We start from the raw sequence: 22,761 nt of genomic DNA, 5'->3' as shown, positions 1-22,761 counted from the left end.
TGAACCAGGACCCACTTCTTTTGAACTCATTCTTCATAATCCAGCTCTGATGTTTCTCAAGGGAAACTTTCCCACATGCCCCAAGTATTTATTTATTCTACCCTATGCTTCCAGAGCCCGGTTATATATCTCTATTTTCATATTTATTATATTGCATTAAAATGATTCGCTTATGATCATCTCTCCCAGTTAAAAGAGTAAGCTCCAAAAGAAAGTTAGCTGTTTTCCTTATCTTTGCACCTAGCATATAGTCTTTTTAAAATAACAGCTTTAGGGACTTCCCTGGCGGTCCAGTGGTTAAGACTTGGCGCTTCCATTGCAAGGGGCACGGGTCTGATCCCTGGTCAAGGAACTAAGATCCTGCTTGCAGTGTGGTACAGCCAAAAAAAAAAGAAAAAAGAAAAACAGAAAAAAAGAAAATAACAGCTTTAGTGAGATGTAATCTAGTTATATACTGTAAAATTCACTCTTTTAAAGTGTCCAATTCAGTGCCTTTTAGTATAATTATGTAACCATCACCACTGTTTAATTGTAAAACACTTCCATCACCCTCAAAAAGAAACCCCATACCAAGTAAGCAGCCTCTTCCCATCCCTCCCTCCCTCAAGCCCCTGGCAACCACTAATCTACTTTATATCTCTATGTACTTGCCTATTCTGGCCACTAAATATAAATGGAACCAAACAATATGTGGCCTTTTGTGTCTGTCTTCTTTCACTTAGCATTAACGTTTTCAGGATTCATCTATGTTGTAGCATGCATCAGAACTTCACTCCTTTTTATGGCTGAATAATATTCCATTGTATGGATATATATATATACACCATATTTTGTTTATCCGTTCATCAACTGATGGACATTTGGACTGTTCTCAATTTTTTGTCTATTATGAGTCATGCTGCTATGACATTTATGTACAAGGTTTTATGTGGATATATGTTTTCAACTCCCTTAGGAGTACAGAATTGCTGGGTCATACATTAAATCTGTGTTTTTACATTTTAAGAAACTGTCAGGCTGTTTTTCAAAATGGCTGCACCATTTTCCATTCCTGCCAGCAGTGTATAAATGTTCTAATTTCTCTGCATCTGTGCCAATACATGTTGTCTTGTCTTTTTAATTTTAGTCACTCTAGTGGGTGTGAAGTGGTATCTCCTTGTGGTTTTGATTTGCATTCCATATAATCTTTTTTAAAATTAATTTTTATTGGAGTATAGTTGACTTACAATGTTGTGTTAGTTTCTTTCCTTTCTTTCTTTTTTTTTTTTTTTGGAAAGATGATTCTTTCTTTCTCTTGGCTGTGCCGGGTCTTAGTTGTGGCACACCGGATCTTTGTTGTGGCATGTGGGATCTTTAGTTGAGGCATGCACGTGGGAACTAGTTCCCTGACCAGGGATCGAACCCGGGCCCCCTGCACTGGGAGCTCGGAGTCTTACCCACTGGACCATCAGGGAAGTCCCTACAATGTTGTGTTAGTTTCTGCTGTACAGCAACGTGAAACAGTTATACATAATAATCTTAATAAATGTTTATATAATGAATAATCTTTGAATACCCTGTACGTAGTAAGACAGGCTGGAACCTGGGACCTGGGACCCTTTGCTACAATGCTTGCACCTGAACAAACGTTTCCTCCAGCAACAAAATACAAAGAAACTATAAGAAACTAAAAATAACTGTGCGCATGGCAGTTGGGGCAAATTACGGACACTAAGATGCAGAAAGACCAAAAAGCCCAACTGCCACTTCTGAAGAGCCATGAGCAAAAGCAGGGGGTCAGGAACAAAAGCAGGGTACTGCGCATGCCCCCTGCACACAGCACCACCAAAGGGGTGGGCAGACCACCTAAGCGCCCCCTCCGGCCTGACCCCTGGACATACCCCTACCCTCACCCCATATAAGGGACCAGCTCACTCCCCCTGAGCAAGCAAGCAAACAAGCAAGGGAAGCTGTTGCTTGTTCTCGCTCCCCCCTGCTGCAGCAGGGACCCCAGTAAAGCCTTGCCTGAATTTCTTGTCTGGCCTCTGATCAATTTCTATTGATTAAGGAGGCCAAGAACCCTGGTCCGTAACAGTAGTAAACATCCCATAAACACTAGCTAACCAAACTGGAGTGTTTCAATGTTCTTTTCATTCCACAAATAACTGTTGATCCACAATGGGCTAACTCTAATGCATCTAGTATAGTTTGGCAAGGTTATGAAGGTAGACTTTGCAGCAGAAAGGCCTGAGTTCAAATCCCAACTCTGCTACTTACTGGCTGTATGAACTTGGGCAGGCAATTTAATCTTTCTGAGCTTCAGTGGGGCATGGTAACAGTATCTGCCTTATGGTGTACCTGTGAAGGTTAAATAAGGTCATGAGTGTTAAGGGCTTGGCACAGTGGCTATGGGGAATACTCAGTACATGTTAATTATTTTCACTGAGTGAACTGAAGTCATAAAGGTAAACAAGAAAAATGCCTAATAATAGCACTATATGATGTAAGCTGTGACAGAGATATTTATGTCTCTATCCATAACAATGAGGCTACCCTCTTGTCCTTATTATTAGGCAATTATGCAAACAAATTACACCATGTTTACATAATGGTTTGAATTCTAAAATACATATTAAATAAATATTCTTATTTAAGGTGTGTTACCTTCAAGAAAGTAGTGCTTTAGCATACTGAGAAACAAGAGATTTTGGATAAGAATGATTTATACTTCATGAATATAGAGCTCCTGTGGTCCACTTTCTTTTTGCTGTCACCGTTTTTTAAAGTAGACAATATGTGGGAAACAAGGTTATTTTTTATATGTATGAGACAATTTCTTATTTGCGCTTCTTAGCCCACAAAGAAACAAACATTTTGTACAATGTTGGCATTTAATAAAAAATGTAAAGTTTCTTTTTGAATTTTTGGGGCATATTTTTAAATTTCACAGTGTGCTTAATTAAGAGTTCTCATTTTCAGGGACTTCCCTGGTGGCGCAGTGGTTAAGAATCCGCCTGCCAATGCAGGGGACACGGGTTCGAGCCCTGGTCCGGGAAGATCCCACACGCCGCGGAGCAACTAAGCCCGTGTGCCACAACTACTGAGCCTGCGCTCTAGAGACCGCGAGCCACAACTACTGAGCCTGCGCTCTAGAGACCGCGAGCCACAACTACTGAGCCCGCGTGCCTAGAGCCCGTGCTCCGCAACAAGAGAAGCCGCCACAATGAGAAGCCTGTGCACTGCAATGAAGAGTAGCCCCCGCTCACCACAACTAGAGAAAGCCCGCGCACAGCAACAAAGACCCAACGCAGCCAAATAAGTAAATAAAACAAATAAATTTTAAAAAAAAAGAGTTCTCATTTTCAACTACATAGAATTTTTTTTCAGCAGACCAGTAATCATCCTGTATATTTTTAATGCAAATATGGGTGTTTCAAATGTAAATTTGCTTTGGGTGAAGAATGTTCTAGGTGGCCTTGAGGACAGCAGACCAGGGGACTCAAGGATGATTATGACAGAGAATAGGCAGGGTGTGAGCCAGGTCAAAGATGTAAGTACTACCACAAGGAAAGGAAGATTAGACAACCAGGGAGAGGCTAGTGAGAAGAAAGGAAAATCGGGAGATAATTGAACTAAAAGCCTACAAAATGAAAACAACTGCTGAGGGAAAGCAGAGACCACAGCTGTGGCTAAATTTGGGAACTATCTAGAGATCTGTTCCCAAATGGAAAGAGAACTACTGTCTGAAGTAACGAAACGGAAGCAGCTCTGGCTCAGCGAGATCTGGAGAAGAGAAACCAAGCAGGCAGAAGATTTATCCTACGCAGGAGCTGGACTTGTTACCCATATTAAGTTAGAGTCCTTTCTTTTGCTTCTCTATGAATCTCTTACACACCAAGTTTCTCTTCAGATACATTATTTTATATACATATAAAATAAATGAAAGGGACCTCAGAAGCCATCTAGTGATCTAGGGACTTAAATGGCTGCATAAATGCTGCTGCTGGCTCTTATTCATTATGGGCCAAAAGAGGACCGGAAAAGGTCCTAAAGAGGTTAACGGAAGGGCCCAATTTCCCACAGCTATGGCTAAAAGAAGGGATACCCCTGAGATGATGGCAGGAAAAAAATGAAAATTAGAGAGGCAGGCTTCCTATTTGAATACCCCACTCATTCTATTTTATTCAGAAACAGCCTTTAATTACTTGGAAATGACAATATAGACTAATATAGCTCATACCTTTCTCTCCTTCCATCTGGAGATGCCCGACTTTATCACTCCATGGAAGCCAATGTAGGAAAATCAAAACACTGCAAAACCAAGAGGACTTAGAAGCCATGCACATTCAAACGCAGAATAAAGGAAGAAGCTCGAGAAAGTGGATCTCATCTGAGACAGTCACCCTGGTGATGGACTCCCAGGCGGGACTGGTTACTGAAGGGATAGCCACCTAGGCTTTCCTTGTGGTGGTGGAATTATTTCTTTTCATTTGAGTTGGACTTCAATTTGAGCTTCATTTGGGTTAATAAATAACTGCTTTAAAAATGTAAATATATCTAGGATGGGTAAAGAATTGTGACTCATACATTTGTGTGGACTAATTCCATGCAGGGTGTTATTTAAATACTTAACAACAGCTACAGCAGGGGTATTAACCAGACTCCTAGAGGCCCATGCTGTGCAAGATCACAAGGAGGTCCAGGAGGCCCTAGCGGTGGGGTGAGGGAGTACAGTGAAGGGATTGAAGAAGTGGCTATTTACCATTACCAAAATACTTAATATTTAACAGCCAGTACACTTATATCCATATATACTGGTAGAGTACTAGCCCCAGTTCCATACATTTTTAAAATCCCAATAAATTAGCCGAGTTATGTGACAGAAAAAGAATTCTGATTAAGAGAGGAGGGAGACAAAAATAATGCCGTTCTGAATGAACACCAGGGGAGAAAGAAGGCAGGAAAGAGCAAAACTAATATAAAAATATTTTTCAGGAAAATATTCTCTCATTCTCCTCCTCTTCTTCCTAACCAGAGGTCTCTCTGTCCCCAGGACCCATAATCATACTAATATTAGCTCTAGGTTAATTCACAGAAAACCGATTTGCCAAAAGCCCGTATGCTGAAAGTCAATCCACCTGAAACCCAATTCGCTGAAGACCAACTTGCCAAACTTACCACATTTATTGGCCTTCTAAAAAATCACTTATAGAGTCCACAGCATTTTGAATGTGATGAACAGGGAGGGTTAAGAAGACTATGGGGAACTAGGGACCCAGGGACCTGAGTCTCCTGACCCTTTCTGCCTCAGTTCATCCTCTCTCTGCCCTGCAAGCTCACTCTCCGCGCCCCGGTCTCCTCCTGTTTGAGCCTCCTGGTCTCTCTTTCTCTAGAGCTGATGGCCTGGGCTGAGCCATGCACTGAGTAACACACAGTCTGTTCCTCTGGCCTTGGAAGGTCCCTCTTCTTTGCCCCAGCTCTAACCTCCAGCTGCAGCAGCCAGATGCTGGGACAGAGATAAAATGAACATTCCTTAAAATGCTGACACTACAGAAATATTCATAAGCTGTTAAAAACCATCCAATCAGAACTGTTATCAACATTTTAGTTAAACAAGTTTTTGATGACAATGGGCAAAATTAGTTAATTTGGCAAAGTTTAATCGGCAAAATTAGAAGTATCCTAAAAATGCTAAATGTAGGCAATTTTTTAAAAAGGCTTTAAAAAAGGATCTGAAAGACATCATTATAGATAGAAAAATTCCCATAGGAAATGCTGAAATTCTGGCAACATTCCGAAGAAAAAACATGTTGGTTAAATTTCCTTAGGACCTCTCAACAAATTGAACATTTCTTAAGATGCATGAAGCCGGAGGGTATAAAGACAAAGCGATGGGCAGCAACCTCACCTAAGGCCCTTTAAAACACACTTCACATCCTGGCCAACAAACAAAGAAACAAAAACAAATACAAAGCAAAATAAAGCAAACTGAACAAATGGTCTCCACACTACAAGATTCCAGTTTATATAAAACCATCTGTGTAAAAGACATGCATTGAGAAATCTGTGCGAGGTAACACTGAACTATGAAAGATAAACACCTAATTCAGGAAAGCAAGATTTGGTAAGGGTGGCTAGGTGATGTCTTTTTAAACTTTGTACACAGATATACATTTTTCTTCAGAGACACTTAAAAACAATAAACATGTATAAATGTGGGAAGATGTGTTTCAAGTTCTTAATATTTATCTTAGAAACGAACTCAGACATAGTTCAACAGGGAATTTTAGAGAAAGAACAGCTACAAATCATGGTTTTAGTTATATATTTTTTAAATACCTAGGATATCTATTGATTTTTATAGACCAAAATATAATATAATAAACACTACTAAAAGAAAAGTTTTTAAAGTAAAAGAAAAATGTCTTAGAAATAATTCTTCTAGTTTTTTTAGCAAATTTGACAGAATGGTATTCTAGTATTCTAGAAAAGAAAAATGTACTAGCCCTCCAAATAGGATACATAAAAAACTTAATAAGGTTCCACATAAAAAACATTATGTTTTTATGGAACTAAACCTGACATTAAAATTTTAATTTTGCATTATGAGAAAGTGTGTACAGACTTCGATTTCATTCCTAGAATATCTGATCAATTCTTTCAAAAATTAAAATTAAACTCCCCATAACTCTCACACTATATTTCTCCAGAAGGGCTAGGAAAAAAGCAGACAGACGGAATGACTATAAGCGTCTCTATTATTTCTTATTCAGTTTATATGTGGCCTCCAAAGAGAATTCGTTACTGTACAGAGACTATAACAAATATCCATATACCCACCATTCAAACTTTATAGGTACTAATATTGTAATATTTACTTCTGATACTTCTTTAAAATAAAAGAAATAAAATATTTCTGATAAAGCTGCTCCACATTTGTAGTCCTTCCCAGACCCATTCTCCTCCTCTTCCGGGGGCCATAACGTCATTATGTATTCTTCCAATCTTTGTTTATATATCTTATTACATATATATGTATTCATAAATACATAATATTTGTGTGTATGCTCTGCATTGAAAAAACTAACATTATGCCTTCAAAACCTGATCATGTTAATGCCTATAAACCTAATTCATTCATGTTAACTTCTAAGTAGTATCTCACGACAATTTATGTAGCCATTCTCCTACTGATAGGCATTTTGGTTGTTTCCAATTTTTGGCATTCCAAAAAGTGACTTGGTACACATCCTTATACATGTATCCTTATATACATGCAGGAGAATATATCCCTAGCAATGGAATTGTTCGGTTGTAGGAATGAGGTACCACCTCACACCAGTCAGAATGACCATCATTAAAAAGTCTACAAATAAGAAATCCTGCAATCCCACTCCCAGGCATATATTTGGAAAAGACGAAAACTCTAATTGGAAAAGATAATGTACTCCAATGTTCATAGAAGCACTATTTATAAGAGCCAAGACACGGAAGCAATCCAAATGCCCATGTTTAAGAAGATGTGGTATATATATATATACAATGGAATACCACTCAGCCATATTAAAAATGAAAAAAAGAATGAAATAATGCCATTTTTAGCAACATGGATGGACCTAGAGATTATCATAGTAAGTGAAGTAAAGATAGAGAAAGACAAATATCATATGATATCACTTATATATGGTATATATATATATATATATATATGTCACACAAAAAATACATATATATACACACATACAAATAATCCTGGAGTGGGTGTGGAGAAAAGGGTACCCTCCTATACTGTTGGAAGGAGTGTAAATTGGTGCAGCCACTATGGAAAACAGTATGAAGGTTCCTCAAAAAACTAAAAATAGAGTTGCCATATGATCCAGCAATCCCATTCCTGGGCATATATCTGGAGAAAACTCTAATTCAAAAAGAAACATGCACCCCAATGTTCATCGCAGCACTACTTACAATAGCCAAGACATGGAAGCAACCTAAATATCCACTGACAGATGAATGGATTAAAGAAACTGTGGCATACACACACACACACACACACACACACACACACACACACACACACACACACAGAGGAATACTACTCAGCCATAAAAAAGAATGAAATAATGCCATTTGCAGCAACATGGATAAACCTAGAGATTATCATACTAAGTGAAGTCAGACAGAGAGAGACAAGTATCATATGATTATCACTTATATGTAGAACTTAAAATATAATACAATTGAACTTATTTGTAAAACAGAAACAGACTCACAGATAGAAAACAAACTTATGATTACCAAAGGGGAAAGGGAGGGAGGGGAGGGATAAATTAGGAGTATGGGGTTAACAGACACAAACTACTATACATAAAATAGATAAACAACAAGATCCTACTGTATAACACAGGGAACTGTATTCAGTATCTTGTAAGATCGTATAATGGAAAATAATCTGAATATATATATATATATATATATATAACTGAATCACTTTGCTTTAGACCTGAAACTAACACAATACTGTAAATCAGCTATACTTCAATAGAAAAACCCCAAAAACAACAATAAAAAAACCAAACCAAAACATAAAATAAAATAAAGGAGAAGCTTTTCTTCACAGAACAGCTAATAAATAAAGAAGCAATGATGGAACTGGAAAAAACACTATTTCAAAACTGGTTCAGGCAAAGATCAATGAATGCTAAAACCACTGTGTGAAAGGTTTGGGGAACAGGATAGTCATGTGATCTCAAAGTATCACACCATAGATTACATACTAATTGTAAAGAGAGAAGGGTACCTTTCTAAATTTGTCTTATTTTGGTGAAGCTAGTTTCTTTTCATGTTTTTTTTCTATTCTGGTCTCCTCTGATGCTCACATTGTTTGCTTATTTTTCTGTTGGCTTGTCTGTTTTACTAATTGAATTGTATAAATTCTTTATATACTTTGGACACTGCAATGCAAATATCTTTACTGAGTATGTGACTTGTGTATGCTATTTTTTGTGGCAAATTTAATACATCTTTCCCTACCCTCAGTGTCACAGAGACAGTCTCCCATATTTTCTTCTTAAGGTCGGATTCTACTTAGCTTGTTTTTCTAAGGACATGAACAGTAAGCACTAATATATAACTGTTGGAAGATACAAGCCACTGTTGCAGCCTCTTTATATCAAAGTCATCTTTTAGTTCTTAGAGTTTTTCCACCTTTATGTGGAGGCTCCTTTCAATAGCATGAACAATTGAAAATTGCTATTTAAAACAATATATGATAAAGTTATATATTAAAAAGAATTGAAAAGAACGTCATATAATCTTACATGAGAGAACAACATTTCATTCCTGAACTCTTCAGACTTTTCATTTGGAGTCCAAGCTTCAGCAAACTGCAGGAAATCCCATTTTTCCTTATCATCCTCCTCAGCCTGAAGTTTTTCCTTCCTACCATTCAGTGTGCTCCCTGTAACTTGAGCCTGTAAGATGATAAAATATACGAATTTTACAACAGGTCACCTCACAGCTGACATTTACTAAGTAGTAACTTGATTTTGCATTTAAATCACAAGCAATCCAACAGAGAAAATCTTACTGTTTCAACATATCAAGGGCTTTAGTAATACAATTATTTAAAATTACAACCAAATCGCCAAGTCAATGACTCCTGTGCTTAATGAGGAAAAGGTTAACTAGAGAAGCTATACTATTTGCTTTTCTCATAGAAACTTTTATTCTAATATTTATAAACTTTGAAATTGAACATACATATGATTGGCCATTTTGAATATCTATACTCAGTGCTTGAAAGCCATCCTCTAGACCTTAGTCAAGTCCTTTCTATAAACATCCCTCAAGGTTGGGGAGAAGAGACAGCTGAGTGGACAGAGCAAGCAACATCCCTAATACCTTTTCTAGAATCTGGGTACAGGCTGTCCTCCGTCCAAAATTTAGCCCGGAACTCAAGAATCCTGTTGAAAAAGGGTTTATTCTTAGCTTACAAAAAGCTAAGGGGTTTGAAAGCATTTTAGTTCCTTACTAGCTCATCCTCCCCTAGCTGCTAAAATGGTAGAAGAAGGGCTTGGAAGACAATAGGAACACACATAAATTCATGTCTCTCTCTCATTACCGAGGATAGCAGGTAGAGTACTACCAATTGAAGCCTTTTCTGGACTTGGTCCCTATCAACATCAATATCCTAGTGTACTCTGATATCCTTTGCCTGAAAGCACTAAAACTCAGCCTCTTAACTCATGCAGGCTATGGGTAATAATGAGTAAGTGGTAACCTGGTTTAAATTCAAGCTTTACCTTGCGATTCAACATTCCCCACATAAGGGTGTCTAGAGTCCCATTTGCAATAAGGTAGTGAATATTCACAGAACTGCACTGTCCAATCCGGTGAGCACGGTCTTCTGCTTGTTTTATGTGTCCAGGGTCCCAATACAACTCAGCAAATACAACATGAGTTGCAGCAGTAAATGTCAAACCCTAAGCAAAATAAAGTGAAGAAACTGAGATGCAAATAAACTGAGAATTTAGCATACAGCCATATATAATAAAGTCTTCTGCATATGTTCAATGGACAAGAGAACACTGAAGGACTTAAAAACAAATGAGTCTTTCATTTTAAGCCAAATTAAGAAAGTTTAATTCATCAAAGGCAAATGAAGACTGCTTATTGCAAGATGAACTACAAACACATTTAAAAGGTACTTCAATATTTCAAAAGTCAGTTTAATGGACACATATATAAACAAAATCACTTTATCCTCTGATGGAGACTGGATTCACATGACCACTGGAAAATCTAAAAAAATACATTATAAATGAGAATATAATTTCTAACACATGGTATCCATAGCAACTGTCACAGCAATGACATCCTCTATTCATTTAATTCATACTGCTGTTCTATAAAGCAAGAAAATCATGTCTACAGTCACACTCTTTTCTTTCTATGGAATTTCTCATGTTGCATCCCAAAGACTCTGACGTTTACTGACTTGTATCTTGATGTATACAACACAATTGCATTTTTGTGCAATTGCATTTTGTATCAGTTTGATATAGTGTTAACATTAAAAATATTAAGTAAGTCTTGTTTTACAATTAATATATGAAATAATGCAAATCTCCTCAAACTAAAAATGTGGCAAAAAATGCATGACTTTAAAGTGGATAGGCCGAGCGAAATGTGGACCATAATTATGCTATTGCCACACAGTAGTAAGTGATATTAGGTGGTCAGCAGAAATACCTACTATACTTTGGAAGTGTCATCTAATCCAATCTATGCTGTTGTTCACGAGTACTGGAACTTCTGTAAGTGACTTTTTTGACTGCTGTGCTGTTATTTTGATATGTTATTTTAACTTGAAATATTTTTATATCACATACCATCATACTAGCATTCATTAAATGGTGGCACCAGTTCTCAACCTGAAGATCAACTACTTTGGAACAGAACTTAGAAGTAATAAAAACATGGAGAGAGTCAAATAAACACCATGCTAAACTGTGCTGCTATTTAGGATATAAAATGCCACACATATTGAGAGATAATGCAGAAAAATTAAGTAGTATTGATATTTAAAGATGGACACCTTTAAGTGTGTAAAAAGTATCATATGACCATACAAGAATCCATGTTGACGTTGGCAGGATCAACGTCACACAAAGATGCTACTAAATTGGCCTTCCCTGGCAGTCAGTGATTAGAATTCCGTGCTTCCACTGCAGGGGCACGGGTTCAATCCCTGGTCGGGGAACTAAGATCCCACCTGTGGCGCTGCATGGCCAAAAAAAAAAAAAAAAAGATGCTACTAAATTACAATGGAAGAGTCACAAACATCCAAAACAAAGCCCTTTCTACAATACTTTCCTTTATTGCTATGAAGGTATTAGTATTCAAGTATATGAGTTTTGAACTATACAAGGTCTTCAGGAATACAGCCTTGAATAAAATGTGAGTGCCTTGCAAAATCTTAATTTCAGAAAGTCTTTTATCAGGTCACTCCAAGACTCTCCTGCCCAGCTTCCTCCTACTTATCTTCTCCTGAGCTATCAGTATTCCATTTCTACTTTTAAGCTCTTTTTGGTGATATTCTCTATGGCTGAAATATTCTAACAGATATAAAACTAGATTACTGGAAATTTAATCCAACATGAGGAAAGTGTTGAGACAATGTTCCTTTTGGCTAGAACTCCTAGTTAGTTCTAGAACTTCTTCATCCTCATGGATTCTCTCTATATATACAATTTTATATACATCAATTAGCTCGGTAAAAGGAGAACTTTGGCCCTGGTCCAGATTCCAGAATCCACAGAAGCTGCCAGATATGCCATATAGCAGGTTGGATATTTAACAGCAATATGCTCAATTACTTTTCCCTATGTTAAATATCCTGGCTTAGACATTTACGTCAAAATATTTTAGAATGTTAGTAGGAAAGACATCCAGAAGGATCCCCTCTTACATAGGGTGGCAGAGACTAATATCTATTCTTTTCTTATTCCTTTGTAATGTGACACCTGATGTTTAATATGACTAACTGGAATAACGGTTACTTTCTCCAAATACCCTTGAAGTTAGTTGTGGCCCTGGGACTAACTGCAGGCCAGTGAGATATAGCACGCCTTTCTCCAGTCAACTGCCTAGATCGCAGATATGATGGAGAAGCTCTAGCAGCCCTCTTAGATGGAAGCAACCTAAATGCCCATCGACAGACGAATGGATAAAGAAGGTGTGGTACATATATACAATGGAATATTACTCAGCCATAAAAAGGAACGAAATTGGGTCATTTGTAGAGACGTGGATGGACCTAGAGACTGTCATACAGAGTTAAGTAAGTCAGAAAGAGGAAAACAAATATCGTATATTAACACATATATGTGAAGTCTAGAAAACTGGTACAGATGAACTGGTTTGCAAGGCAGAAATACAGACGCAGGTGTAGAGAACAAATGTATGGACACCAAGGGGGGAAAGCGGTCGGGGGGGTGGTGGTGTGATGAACTGGCAGATTGGGATTGACATGTATACACTAATATGTATAAAATAGATAACTAATAAGAACCTGCTGTATAAAAATAAATAAATAAAATAAAATGAAATTCAAAAAAAAAAAAAGAGATATCTGCTAGGAGTGGTAAAGCAGAAAACCAGAAGGGGCCTAAGTGCTAAGAAACTACCATGCTAGCCTTAGACTGCCTATATCAGAGATAAAACTTTGTGATATAAGTCATTCTTAATTTGGGTTTTCATTTACTTGCAGCCAAACCCAACTCTAAAGGACAAACCAAAGGCACTCCATTAAAAGTTCAGAAAGACAGAAGAGTTCTTTTCCCTCAGGCCACCTTGCCTCACAGACTCTGATGAAAACAACCAAGTCAGATAAGTGCTATAAAGAAAGGGATGAGAAAAGTCTACGCAAATTCAAAGGAAGGAAAAGATCATGCAAAAGTATTATAATCACATTAACTATATTCTTTTAGGAAATTCTCTCCTTGAAAATTTAGGAAGCTTAGTCAGAGGTGTTGAGGGCTCCTTCTGTTACACTTTCTAGCACTCTCCAAAGTAGAATGAATATTTATCACACCAGATATAAAGTTATAGTTATGGTTAATCATCTCGACATTTTTATCATCTCAACAATTCATTATCAAATTTAGACCTGAAACTTCTTACCTGACCAGCAGCCTGAATGCTTAGGATAGCCACACGAGTCTCAGGATCCTTTTGAAACTGATTAACCAGATGTATTCTTTCTGAAGATGGAACGCTTCCATCAATCCTAATGTAACGAGTCTACCATCAACAAGGGAAATGGCAAAATTAGGACAAGCTCCTATGCATCCATCTTATTATACATATTTTACAGCTTATTTTTATGTTCACATAATGAAACAGAAACTGGTGAAGATGAGAGGTTAGTAAATGTTAAACAAGAAGAATTTTTTTTTTTTTTTACACATATCATAGTACTTTATTTGTTGTTTGATAGACAGTTGTTTCCCGTTCTGGGGTATTGCCAACTGTGCTGCAGGGAATACCTTCACAGATATCTCTGTCTCTTTGTGTTCCTGTGTCAGTTTATCTGAAGTATGTATTCAGGAGTAGAAGTCCTGGATCGATTTTAAATGTTATCCCTTCCAAGGCAGTCTCCCAACCAGATGATAGTACCCAAAAAGTTGTTGCCAAGAAACAGCACAGAAGGTGTCCCCAGTGGTGTTGACAATGAGCGGGAGTTGGTCTAGCTGGTGTCAGGACCTAATGAAGCTCAGGTTCTTGATGTCTCATCGCAGAAAGAATTCAGCGAGAGACAAAGTGATGGGCAAGAAGCGGATTTATTCAGAGAGAAACACACACTCCACAGACAGAGTGTGGGCCATCTCAGAAGGTGAGAAAGGCCAATACAAGAAGAATCTTAACCAGATTTCTTAATAGCTTCTTATAACAATTTTGTATTTTTAAATCTTTTAAGTTACTTGAGAGTGGGATCTGTGTCTAGTTCATCTTCATACCATCAACGCCAAGTGTGATGTCACAGATATAATAGGAGCTCTATAATCATTACTGGATTAAGCTAATGTTGTTATCAGTAACATTCTATGTAAATTGATAAGCAAACTTTAAATCATGGATCAGACTAATTCTAAAGTAACAGGATCACTAATTCCAAAGTAAAAATAAAGTCAGACATGTGAGAAAAGAAAAAGAAGATTCTGCCCAGGTATTGGGGATTCATGAAGAGTACTCCTGAAATGTCGCAACATTAACTGGGAAAACATTTTTTTTAATGTACCATTTGAGTTCTCTTTTCTCGCATTATTAAACTTAAAAGAAATAGGCGACATGATCATCTCCACTGAGGTAGGGAACCAAGACACCCAAATACATTTTTACAAAGTGAGGAAACATTAAATGCTAAACTGAACAGTGCTATCTTTTAAGAACGATGTGAGTTGAGAAAAAGGAGCAATCAGTGTGTGTTAGAATAGCTAAAAAGAACTTATTACTCAACTTTGTAAAAACAAATATAAGCCCTGAATTTCAAATTGCCTCATTTTTATATGCACTTTTATGGAAAACGTTGCCTTAAATAGTTGAGACATACAAATACTCAGTTTTATAAGGGAATCATCAAGTTAATCATTAAATAGAATGCCCCTTATCAACTTTCTATGTCTTCACAAAACAGATATAAACTGACCAGTGATCCACTTAATATCCATCAAGGGAGATTACAGAATCTTCTGAGGGTCTTTCTAAAGAAAACACATTGTCAGGCTAGGGAGAGTTTTACCTACGTTTTTAACTCTTAGTGACACTAAATGGGATTCTAAACATACCAGTAAAGTGGGAGTGGGAAGAGAGACACTTGGAAAAGATTCCGGTAGTTTTAAGGTGTAATGAATCAGAATAAAAAATCTAACATTACTGTTCAATCATTTAAAATTTATTTCTAAGGCTAATTAACTCTTCCTCAGAGGGTGTTTCACAGATACTATGTGATAATGATAAAGCATCTTTTAATATACAGCACTTTACTATATCATATTATCATAAATCTTTCTATGAAGAAAACACTAGAATTACCTTTGGTAATGTTAATGAACATATTAGCAAATACCTGAATATGTATACAAAGTTTTAAAAAAATATGGCTTTATTCCTCCCTTTAAAATATCTACTGCACAGGCAAGTGGTTCTGCTGCTACATGTATATTAAGCTCATATAATTTGTCAGGAACTTTCTCTGGCCGATTCAGAGCATCTCTGGAAGCCCTTAGCACATATGACAGGTTTACACTGGATGTAACCAGGTTTACACTCTGAAAGAAAAAATGGCAGATGCTGTGGCCGATAGGGCTGTTGGAAAACAAGGTGGACAGAAGAGAATGCAGTGAGGCCAGCAGGTTTGGTGGCGCTTACGTGGGCATATGTTTCAAACCCACCTACACTAAATCTTAATAATCACATTCTATAGATTAGGCTGCCTGGAAGTTTAAAAGGTATGACTGCGGCTGGGCACTAAAATTGGCTGAAATCATTCTTTTTTTCCCTTCAAAATCACCCACATTCTAAGGCCACCATGTTGGTAAACAAAAAATTTTAACTGCCTATACCAATCTCAAATGGTCCAGTAACAAAACCAGAATTCACATTATAGCCTATCAAGGCAGCATATTTTAATCAATCCAGATAATTTGATCAGTGGAAAATTATGACTGGTATAAAAGGGAAAACTTAATAGTATATTATCAATACAACAGAAATATAATATTAGTATAATCTGCAATAAAAATACATAATAATAATTTATAGATATTATACCATCCCATCATCTAAAGAAGGCAAAAAAGCTCAGTTATAAAACTAAAATTGATGGTTAGTATATTAAAAACTGCATTCTAAGAAGTATTTTATAGATAAATGGTAACATACCTTGTTTTCTATGACGGCTTCTGTGCAAGCTTGGAGCATGCTTAGATGATGTGCAAAAACCAGAAATTTAAGTGAATCATTCTGAAGCATCATCTTAATATAATCCTTTACAGCACCTGCCTAAATATTAAAAGTTAAACCTTATTAATGTCATAAAAATGTTTATTAAAAAATCATGTCACTTTCTTTAATAAAGCTAGAAAAACTTGGAAAATCAGTAAGTTTCTATGAACTTTTAATTGTTTTGTTCTCTAGGTAGCCTAAAGTAGAAGCCCACAAGTAAAGGAGCACACGGAAGAAGAGGAACAAGAGAGGGAAAAAAACTGAGAAGTAAAACAAGAGAAAGATAAGAATTAGATTTTAAAACACAAGACAGGGAAAGAGTCTCTAAAGGAAAGTAGGTAGTCAAGTTGGTTGTGGCCAGGAAGGGGTTGGTGGTTTTGTTTAGAAAGTAATTTTCAAAAAAAGCTCATATAGGGACTTTCCTGGTGTTCCATTGGGTAGGGGTCTGCCCTCCCAATGCAGGGGGCCTGGGTTCAATCCCTGTCAGGGAACTAGATCCCACATGCATACTGCAACTAAGAAGTCTGCATGCCGCAACTAAGAGCCTGCATGCTGCAACTAAAGATCCCGCATGCTGCAAGGAAGATCCCGCATGTCGCAGTGAAAACCTAGTGCAGTCAAAATAAATAAATAAATATTTTTTTAAAAAAAGGCTCATATAGAGGACTAAGTGGAATAGAGTGAAGGAGAAAATGGAAGATAAAAAGTCAAATGACATTTTTTTGTGTGTGGGAAAGACTGAAAAAGAGTAAGAAAGCTGGGCTGAAGTTTAAAGATTATGAAAAGTTGGGCTATTCATTTTTTTAAACTAAGAAACTTAGGTAGATTTACAAATAGTCTGTTGAAAGTGCAGAAAGGCTAAGAGAAATGGAAAATGAGGGGATTTAGCTTGCCTCTAGGATGGAGAAGGTCTCAGAAGAGGCTGGAGTAATGCGATTAAGAGCACAAGAGGGAGGTCTGAGAGAACAGGGAGGGATACAAAAAAATTGTGAAGTAGAAGGGAGAAAATCAAACAAGTTCATACCGAATAGGGTTTTCTTAGTTAACTTGAGGCCAGGTTACCAATTAAGAGTAAGAAATCAATATGAGATGAATTAAATAGGAGTTAAATTTAAAGTGGATAGCATGAATTAAATTTAAAACATGAATACAGTGTCTCTTAACTGTGAAAAACTAGTTAGACATTTTGGGAAAAGATAGCAGGCTGAATATATTTAACCTCCACTCCTTCTCAGTGCTATATTTAAATGATAGAAAAATGTATAGAGAAAAAGAAAATTGGAGACAGATCAATAGCAACAAAACTTTGGAAGCTAAAAAGCAGACAGATGCCTGGTAACTGATTAGCCAACCTGACAGTTCCTAAGCTGCCAGTATGGAGTGTTGAGAAGTACCTGATTTAAAATGGAGTGATCTGAAAGTGATCAGGAAATGTCACCTCTGGAAGTGAGGATGGGGGTGTGGCTAAAACAGGAGGATTGTTTGAAAGAATGTTTAAGTAGTTGAATATGTGCAACACTGAACCATATCCTTTCTCTACATAGTCCACATAATAGATGACTTCCCAATCCATCCTGGCAGAAAACTATAGATTTATTTTCTGAAAAGGGCAAAATAGAGGGTATCTAGATGGAGGAATCCTACATTGATGGTAGGTCATCCTGCAAAAATCATGGGAATTAAATGAAAGTTACATAATAAAGGCTGAGATCTATCCCTCCCCCTCCCCCTTCTTATCTCCAAGGGTTCCAAAACAGACAAACAGGCTTATGTCCTCTAGGCAGGGGAGCAGAATCATATAAAATGTTCCTTTTCTAGAATATCTGACCAAAGACAAAAGACTAAAGATACTGATATTGGGGTTCCTCAACAAGACATCCCAATCAGATCACTTTTTATTGAAGGCCATAGTTTACAAGACATATCCACGAAGAGCTTCTAGTGAGCATTTAATGTCTTACTTGTAAATATAAGCAAACAACCAAGGATCACCAGACATTTATGGAAAGCAACCTATATGAACAGATAAACTATGCAGAGAGAGGGAAAAAACTAGAAGATATCACATTTATAAAACAAGAACAGGATGCTACAAAAAAGGGAAGAGTTGGGGGGGTGGGGTGGGGGGAGTACTCTTGAAGAGTAAAAATATAGTAGCAGAAATTAAAAATGCACTGGTTACTAAGCTAAGAAAATCTTCCAGGAAGTAGATGGAAAATAATAGAGAAAATATAAAATATATGAAAATTATAGGACCAGGCCATGAGGGCAATATATGAAAAATAAAAGTTCTAGAAAACAATACAGAAAAAAAGGAAATAATAAAAAGAATTAAGAATATTTTATAGAACTTAAAGCTGTAAGTTTCCAAAATGGAAACTGTAAAATGCCCACTGAAGATCCTTCACAATGGATGAAAATGGACCCAGAGCGAGGCCCATCATCATGAAATTTTAGAACACTGGGAACAAACAAACAATTCTCTAAGCTTCCAGAGAGGGGAAGAATAGATTGCACGAACAAAACAAAATAAAAAATTTGAATTGCATTGGGTATCTCAACATCAATACTGAAAATTTTGAGAGAAAGTGATTTCTAACTAACAATTTACGTCCAGCCAAATTAAAAATCAGATATAAAAGTAGAACAAAGGCATTTTCAAAAACGCAGGGGTTTCAAACAATTTACCTCCAATATACGCTTTCTTGGGAGGCTACTAGAGAATGTGGTCCAGCCAAACAACGGAGTAAACAAATAAAGAAAGTAATATATATATAAAAAAAGAGGTAATTCAGCACACAGGAGAAATAAAGAAAAACTCCTGGATGAGAGGAGCTCTGCAACAGACCCAAAGAGCAATGGTCCAGACTGCAGCTGATCAAATGCTGCAGGGAACATTTTTTTAAGAAGATAAAATTAATGCAATTCTAATGTTTAAAGGTACTGAGAGAAGACTGAACGACTAAGGTAAAGTTTGAGGATGAATTAGTGAAAATGAGTTGTGAAAGAAAAAAGAAAATATCCATAGTATATCGATAGTATATTATTACATGGTTCATCTGTAAATATTATAAACATGGTTCTAATAATATACATGGTGAATAGTGATCAAGCCAAAATTAGTATACATTTCTATAAAATTAGTAAAACTGTATCTCTTCATCTCTTTCTATTGATAGATTGATCTATCAATCTATCAATCTATCTACCTCCCTACCTATCACTTTGTTAGAAGAATGGGAATAGGGGAAAGGTCTGGGTGTGAGGGTGGGGCTGAAGGGTGAAAGAGCTAAAATTTTATCTTCCATATTGGGAAGCCAATAGATGACAGCTAAAATTACAAAGCAAGCAGTAATACACACCAAGAAGCAAGATAAACACATTGCTGAGGGATTTGAAGTAAATCCCCAAAAAATCAGCTAAAAGAAAAGAAAGTGGTTGCCTCTGGGGAATAAGTTTAGGGGACCATTACTTTTTGAAATGTCTATTTCTTCTCGTTAAATTATGATCATATGTAGCTTTGATAATAATTTTAAAAATTTTAAAACGAGGGTATTTTAAAATTGAAAAATACCGATTTAAAATTCATGCATATGACTATGAAGTCACAGGATTGATTCTGCAAGCTAAATTTTGTATGTCTAAGTTTTCTAAACAATAAAGATTCACACAATGAGACTGGAGGTTGTTAAGAACTTTAGCCTTGGACTTCAGTGCCTCAGAAAGCGGAAATGAAGCCCTCTCAAAATAAGGAGCTATAAATTCCAGATATGTTGCCATGGTAACTGAACCACTTTAATAAACTGCATGTTTGCCTAAAGAGCTATATTTACTGTGATAAGCCTTTCAGAAAGTACGTATCAAGTTGGAGTATTTTTAAGGTACATTCATTTACCAGCCACTGCAGACCTACAAACTATATAATCACTGTACCCCTAAGTCTCAGATGCATTCCCCACCCCTTCACAAGCAAGCTGTTTCTGTCAGTCTCCTCCACTAACATCAACCCCTCCTCAGTACAACCAGAAACTGCTCATGCCAAAGCTCAAGCCCCCGCTCCCCATTCCTTCCTATCACAGGTTCAGAAAGGCTTATGGTTACTATTAATATAAAGTTCAATGGCCTAAACAGTCTCTCGGGACTAACCTGTTAACTTAACCTTATCATTGTGACATTGCTTCCTAGGAGAGAATGTGTCTGGAGAGCCAAAACATCTACGTAACAAAGGAACTTCGGAATTCTCTTAGGTTCTTAGGTTGGGGACTGCACAGGTTTGCATTTTAAAATTAACTGTACATGCATTTCCCCTGTTCTGATTCTATTCTAAATAAAACAGTCACTGCATTGTCATATTTTAAGTTATCTGAGCAGAAATTTGCTTTTAAAGTATCTTAAGTGCATATTATATAGGAATGGCAGGTTCTGTTAATGGTCAGCATTTTGATTATACTGGTTCAGGTTTTGTAGAAGTTGCCATGTTCACAATTCCATCTTATTTTACTGAAATTGGTCTGTTAGTACTGTGTCTGTGAGTCAAAGTTCTAATTTAAATAATTAATGAAGACTACACACTACATCTCATTTAAAGAAATGCAGAAATAAAAGAGAATATGTTGTACAATTTATTTCTAAATTTTTTTTCCAGTGAATAGGTGTACATCATATTTTGAAGTAAAAGTAGTTAAAGAAAAACCTACATGGCATTAAAGACCTGATGAAAGGTACTTTAAGTTGTCAGCCTTTAATCATAAAATAAGAGGGAGAAAGAGTGAAGGAAAAAAACAACACCAAACTGGAGCTATGACAAAGACTTTCTCCTTGACCGAACTTCAGTTACGCTTCTCTGAGCCCTGTTTTTGACTAGGCCTCAACTTTGGCCTTCTAAGTCTGCCTTGCCCTTGCCAGGCCCAGTCTTCGCAAGAATCCTGTTAAGTCAGTTTATCAAGAATGCTCCCACCCTTGACACCTGATCAACTCTTGGTATCTGATCAAGTTCCTCATCCCCACTTTTGATAGCTAATTCCTTCACCTTCTTTTAGCCAAGAAACCTATTTTGGCCTTGGTTTCAATCTGACAAGTGCATACAACCCTGCTGCAAGGAGCTCTAGAATCACCGGTTATCCAAGTAGGAGAGGAGTGAGTGACCAAAGAAACCATAACTGATTTAATGAGCCATTCATAGTTTCACTGTACCAGCCTGCGTACTTAGACATGCATAGTTTAATCTTCCAGACAAGCATATGTTGCTGACAGGAGCAACCAGTTTAGCAAGAATCCCCCTACCCTTGATGTCTCCTCTTAGTAATTTTCCATCCACCAACCTCTTCATCCTGCTTGTGGCTATAAATCCCCACCTCTCCCTGTTGTGTTCAGCAATGAGTGACCCCTCTCCTCAACTGCAACAGAGTTGACTCCAAGTCTTCCTTACTGTTTTAACAAGGATCAGAAAAGAAGCTTCTCCTTAAGTTTTGAAGTCCTCAGGCCCCAGACTAAACGGCAGTTCTGTTTAGATATCTGGTGGGCACATACTTTAAGGACAACTCTTTAAGCCCTTATTAGTCAACAAGAGGTGAATTGTGATAGGTCTAAGCAAGCCTAGCACTTTCATTCCCCCTGCAAGTGATTCTGACTAATAAGAAACATGGGAAGTTTGCTGGAGGCTTCAAAAAAATCCTAACTGACAAAAGGGACATTATGGAAAGCTCTTCCTTGCTTTGGACATTATGGCCTGCACTTGATACCAGGAATTGCAGCGGTCACTCCGAGGCTACTATGGAGGCTGTTGATGAAAGCAGTGAATAGCCTTTAGTATATTCAGAGTTGTACATCCTTCACCACAATTTCACAATGTTTTCATTACCCTGAACAAAATCTTTCATCTCTTAGCAATCACCCCACCCCCACTGCAGGTCCCTGGATCACCCCTAGCTCTAGGCAAACACTAATCTATTTTCTGTCTCTATGGACTGGACTTTTTTTTTTTTTTTTAATGAATTTATTTATTTATTTTTGGCTACGTTGGGTCTTCGTTGCTGCCCGCAGGCTTTTCTCTAGTTGTGGCGAGCGGGGGCTACTCTTCGTTGCGGTGCGCGGGCTTCTCATTGTGGTGGCTTCTCCTGTTGCGGAGCACGGGCTCTAGGTGCGCGGGTTTCAGTAGTTGCGGAACATGGGCTCAGCAGTTGTGGCGCACGGGCTTAGCTGCTCCGCGGCATGTGGGATCTTCCCGGACCAGGGCTCGAACCCATGTCCCCTGCACTGGCAGGCGGACTCTCAACC

General features: G+C 37.3%; 1 protein-coding gene across 6 annotated transcripts in view; it reads right to left on the bottom strand.

The window, feature by feature from the left end:
* Positions 1–22,761, bottom strand: part of ZRANB3 (zinc finger RANBP2-type containing 3) — a 280,181-nt gene that overhangs the window by 48,480 nt on the left and 208,940 nt on the right. For 5 of the 6 annotated variants that reach the window (XM_068545216.1, XM_068545215.1, XM_068545218.1 and 2 more), the window contains 4 exons: positions 16,423–16,542; positions 13,663–13,782; positions 10,281–10,460; positions 9,297–9,449 (listed from right to left, as the gene is read on the bottom strand). In XM_068545216.1, the coding sequence (XP_068401317.1) occupies positions 9,297–9,449; positions 10,281–10,460; positions 13,663–13,782; positions 16,423–16,542 (573 nt within the window). The remainder of the gene's footprint in view (positions 1–9,296; positions 9,450–10,280; positions 10,461–13,662; positions 13,783–16,422; positions 16,543–22,761) is intronic. The other variant, XM_068545219.1, reaches the window with a different exon arrangement.

Source organism: Eschrichtius robustus, chromosome 5 (genome assembly GCF_028021215.1).
Source record: "Eschrichtius robustus isolate mEscRob2 chromosome 5, mEscRob2.pri, whole genome shotgun sequence".
NCBI lineage: Eukaryota > Metazoa > Chordata > Mammalia > Artiodactyla > Eschrichtiidae > Eschrichtius > Eschrichtius robustus.
The sequence above is the reverse complement of the archived record's forward strand: the minus strand, read 5'-3'. Positions and strand labels throughout refer to the sequence as shown.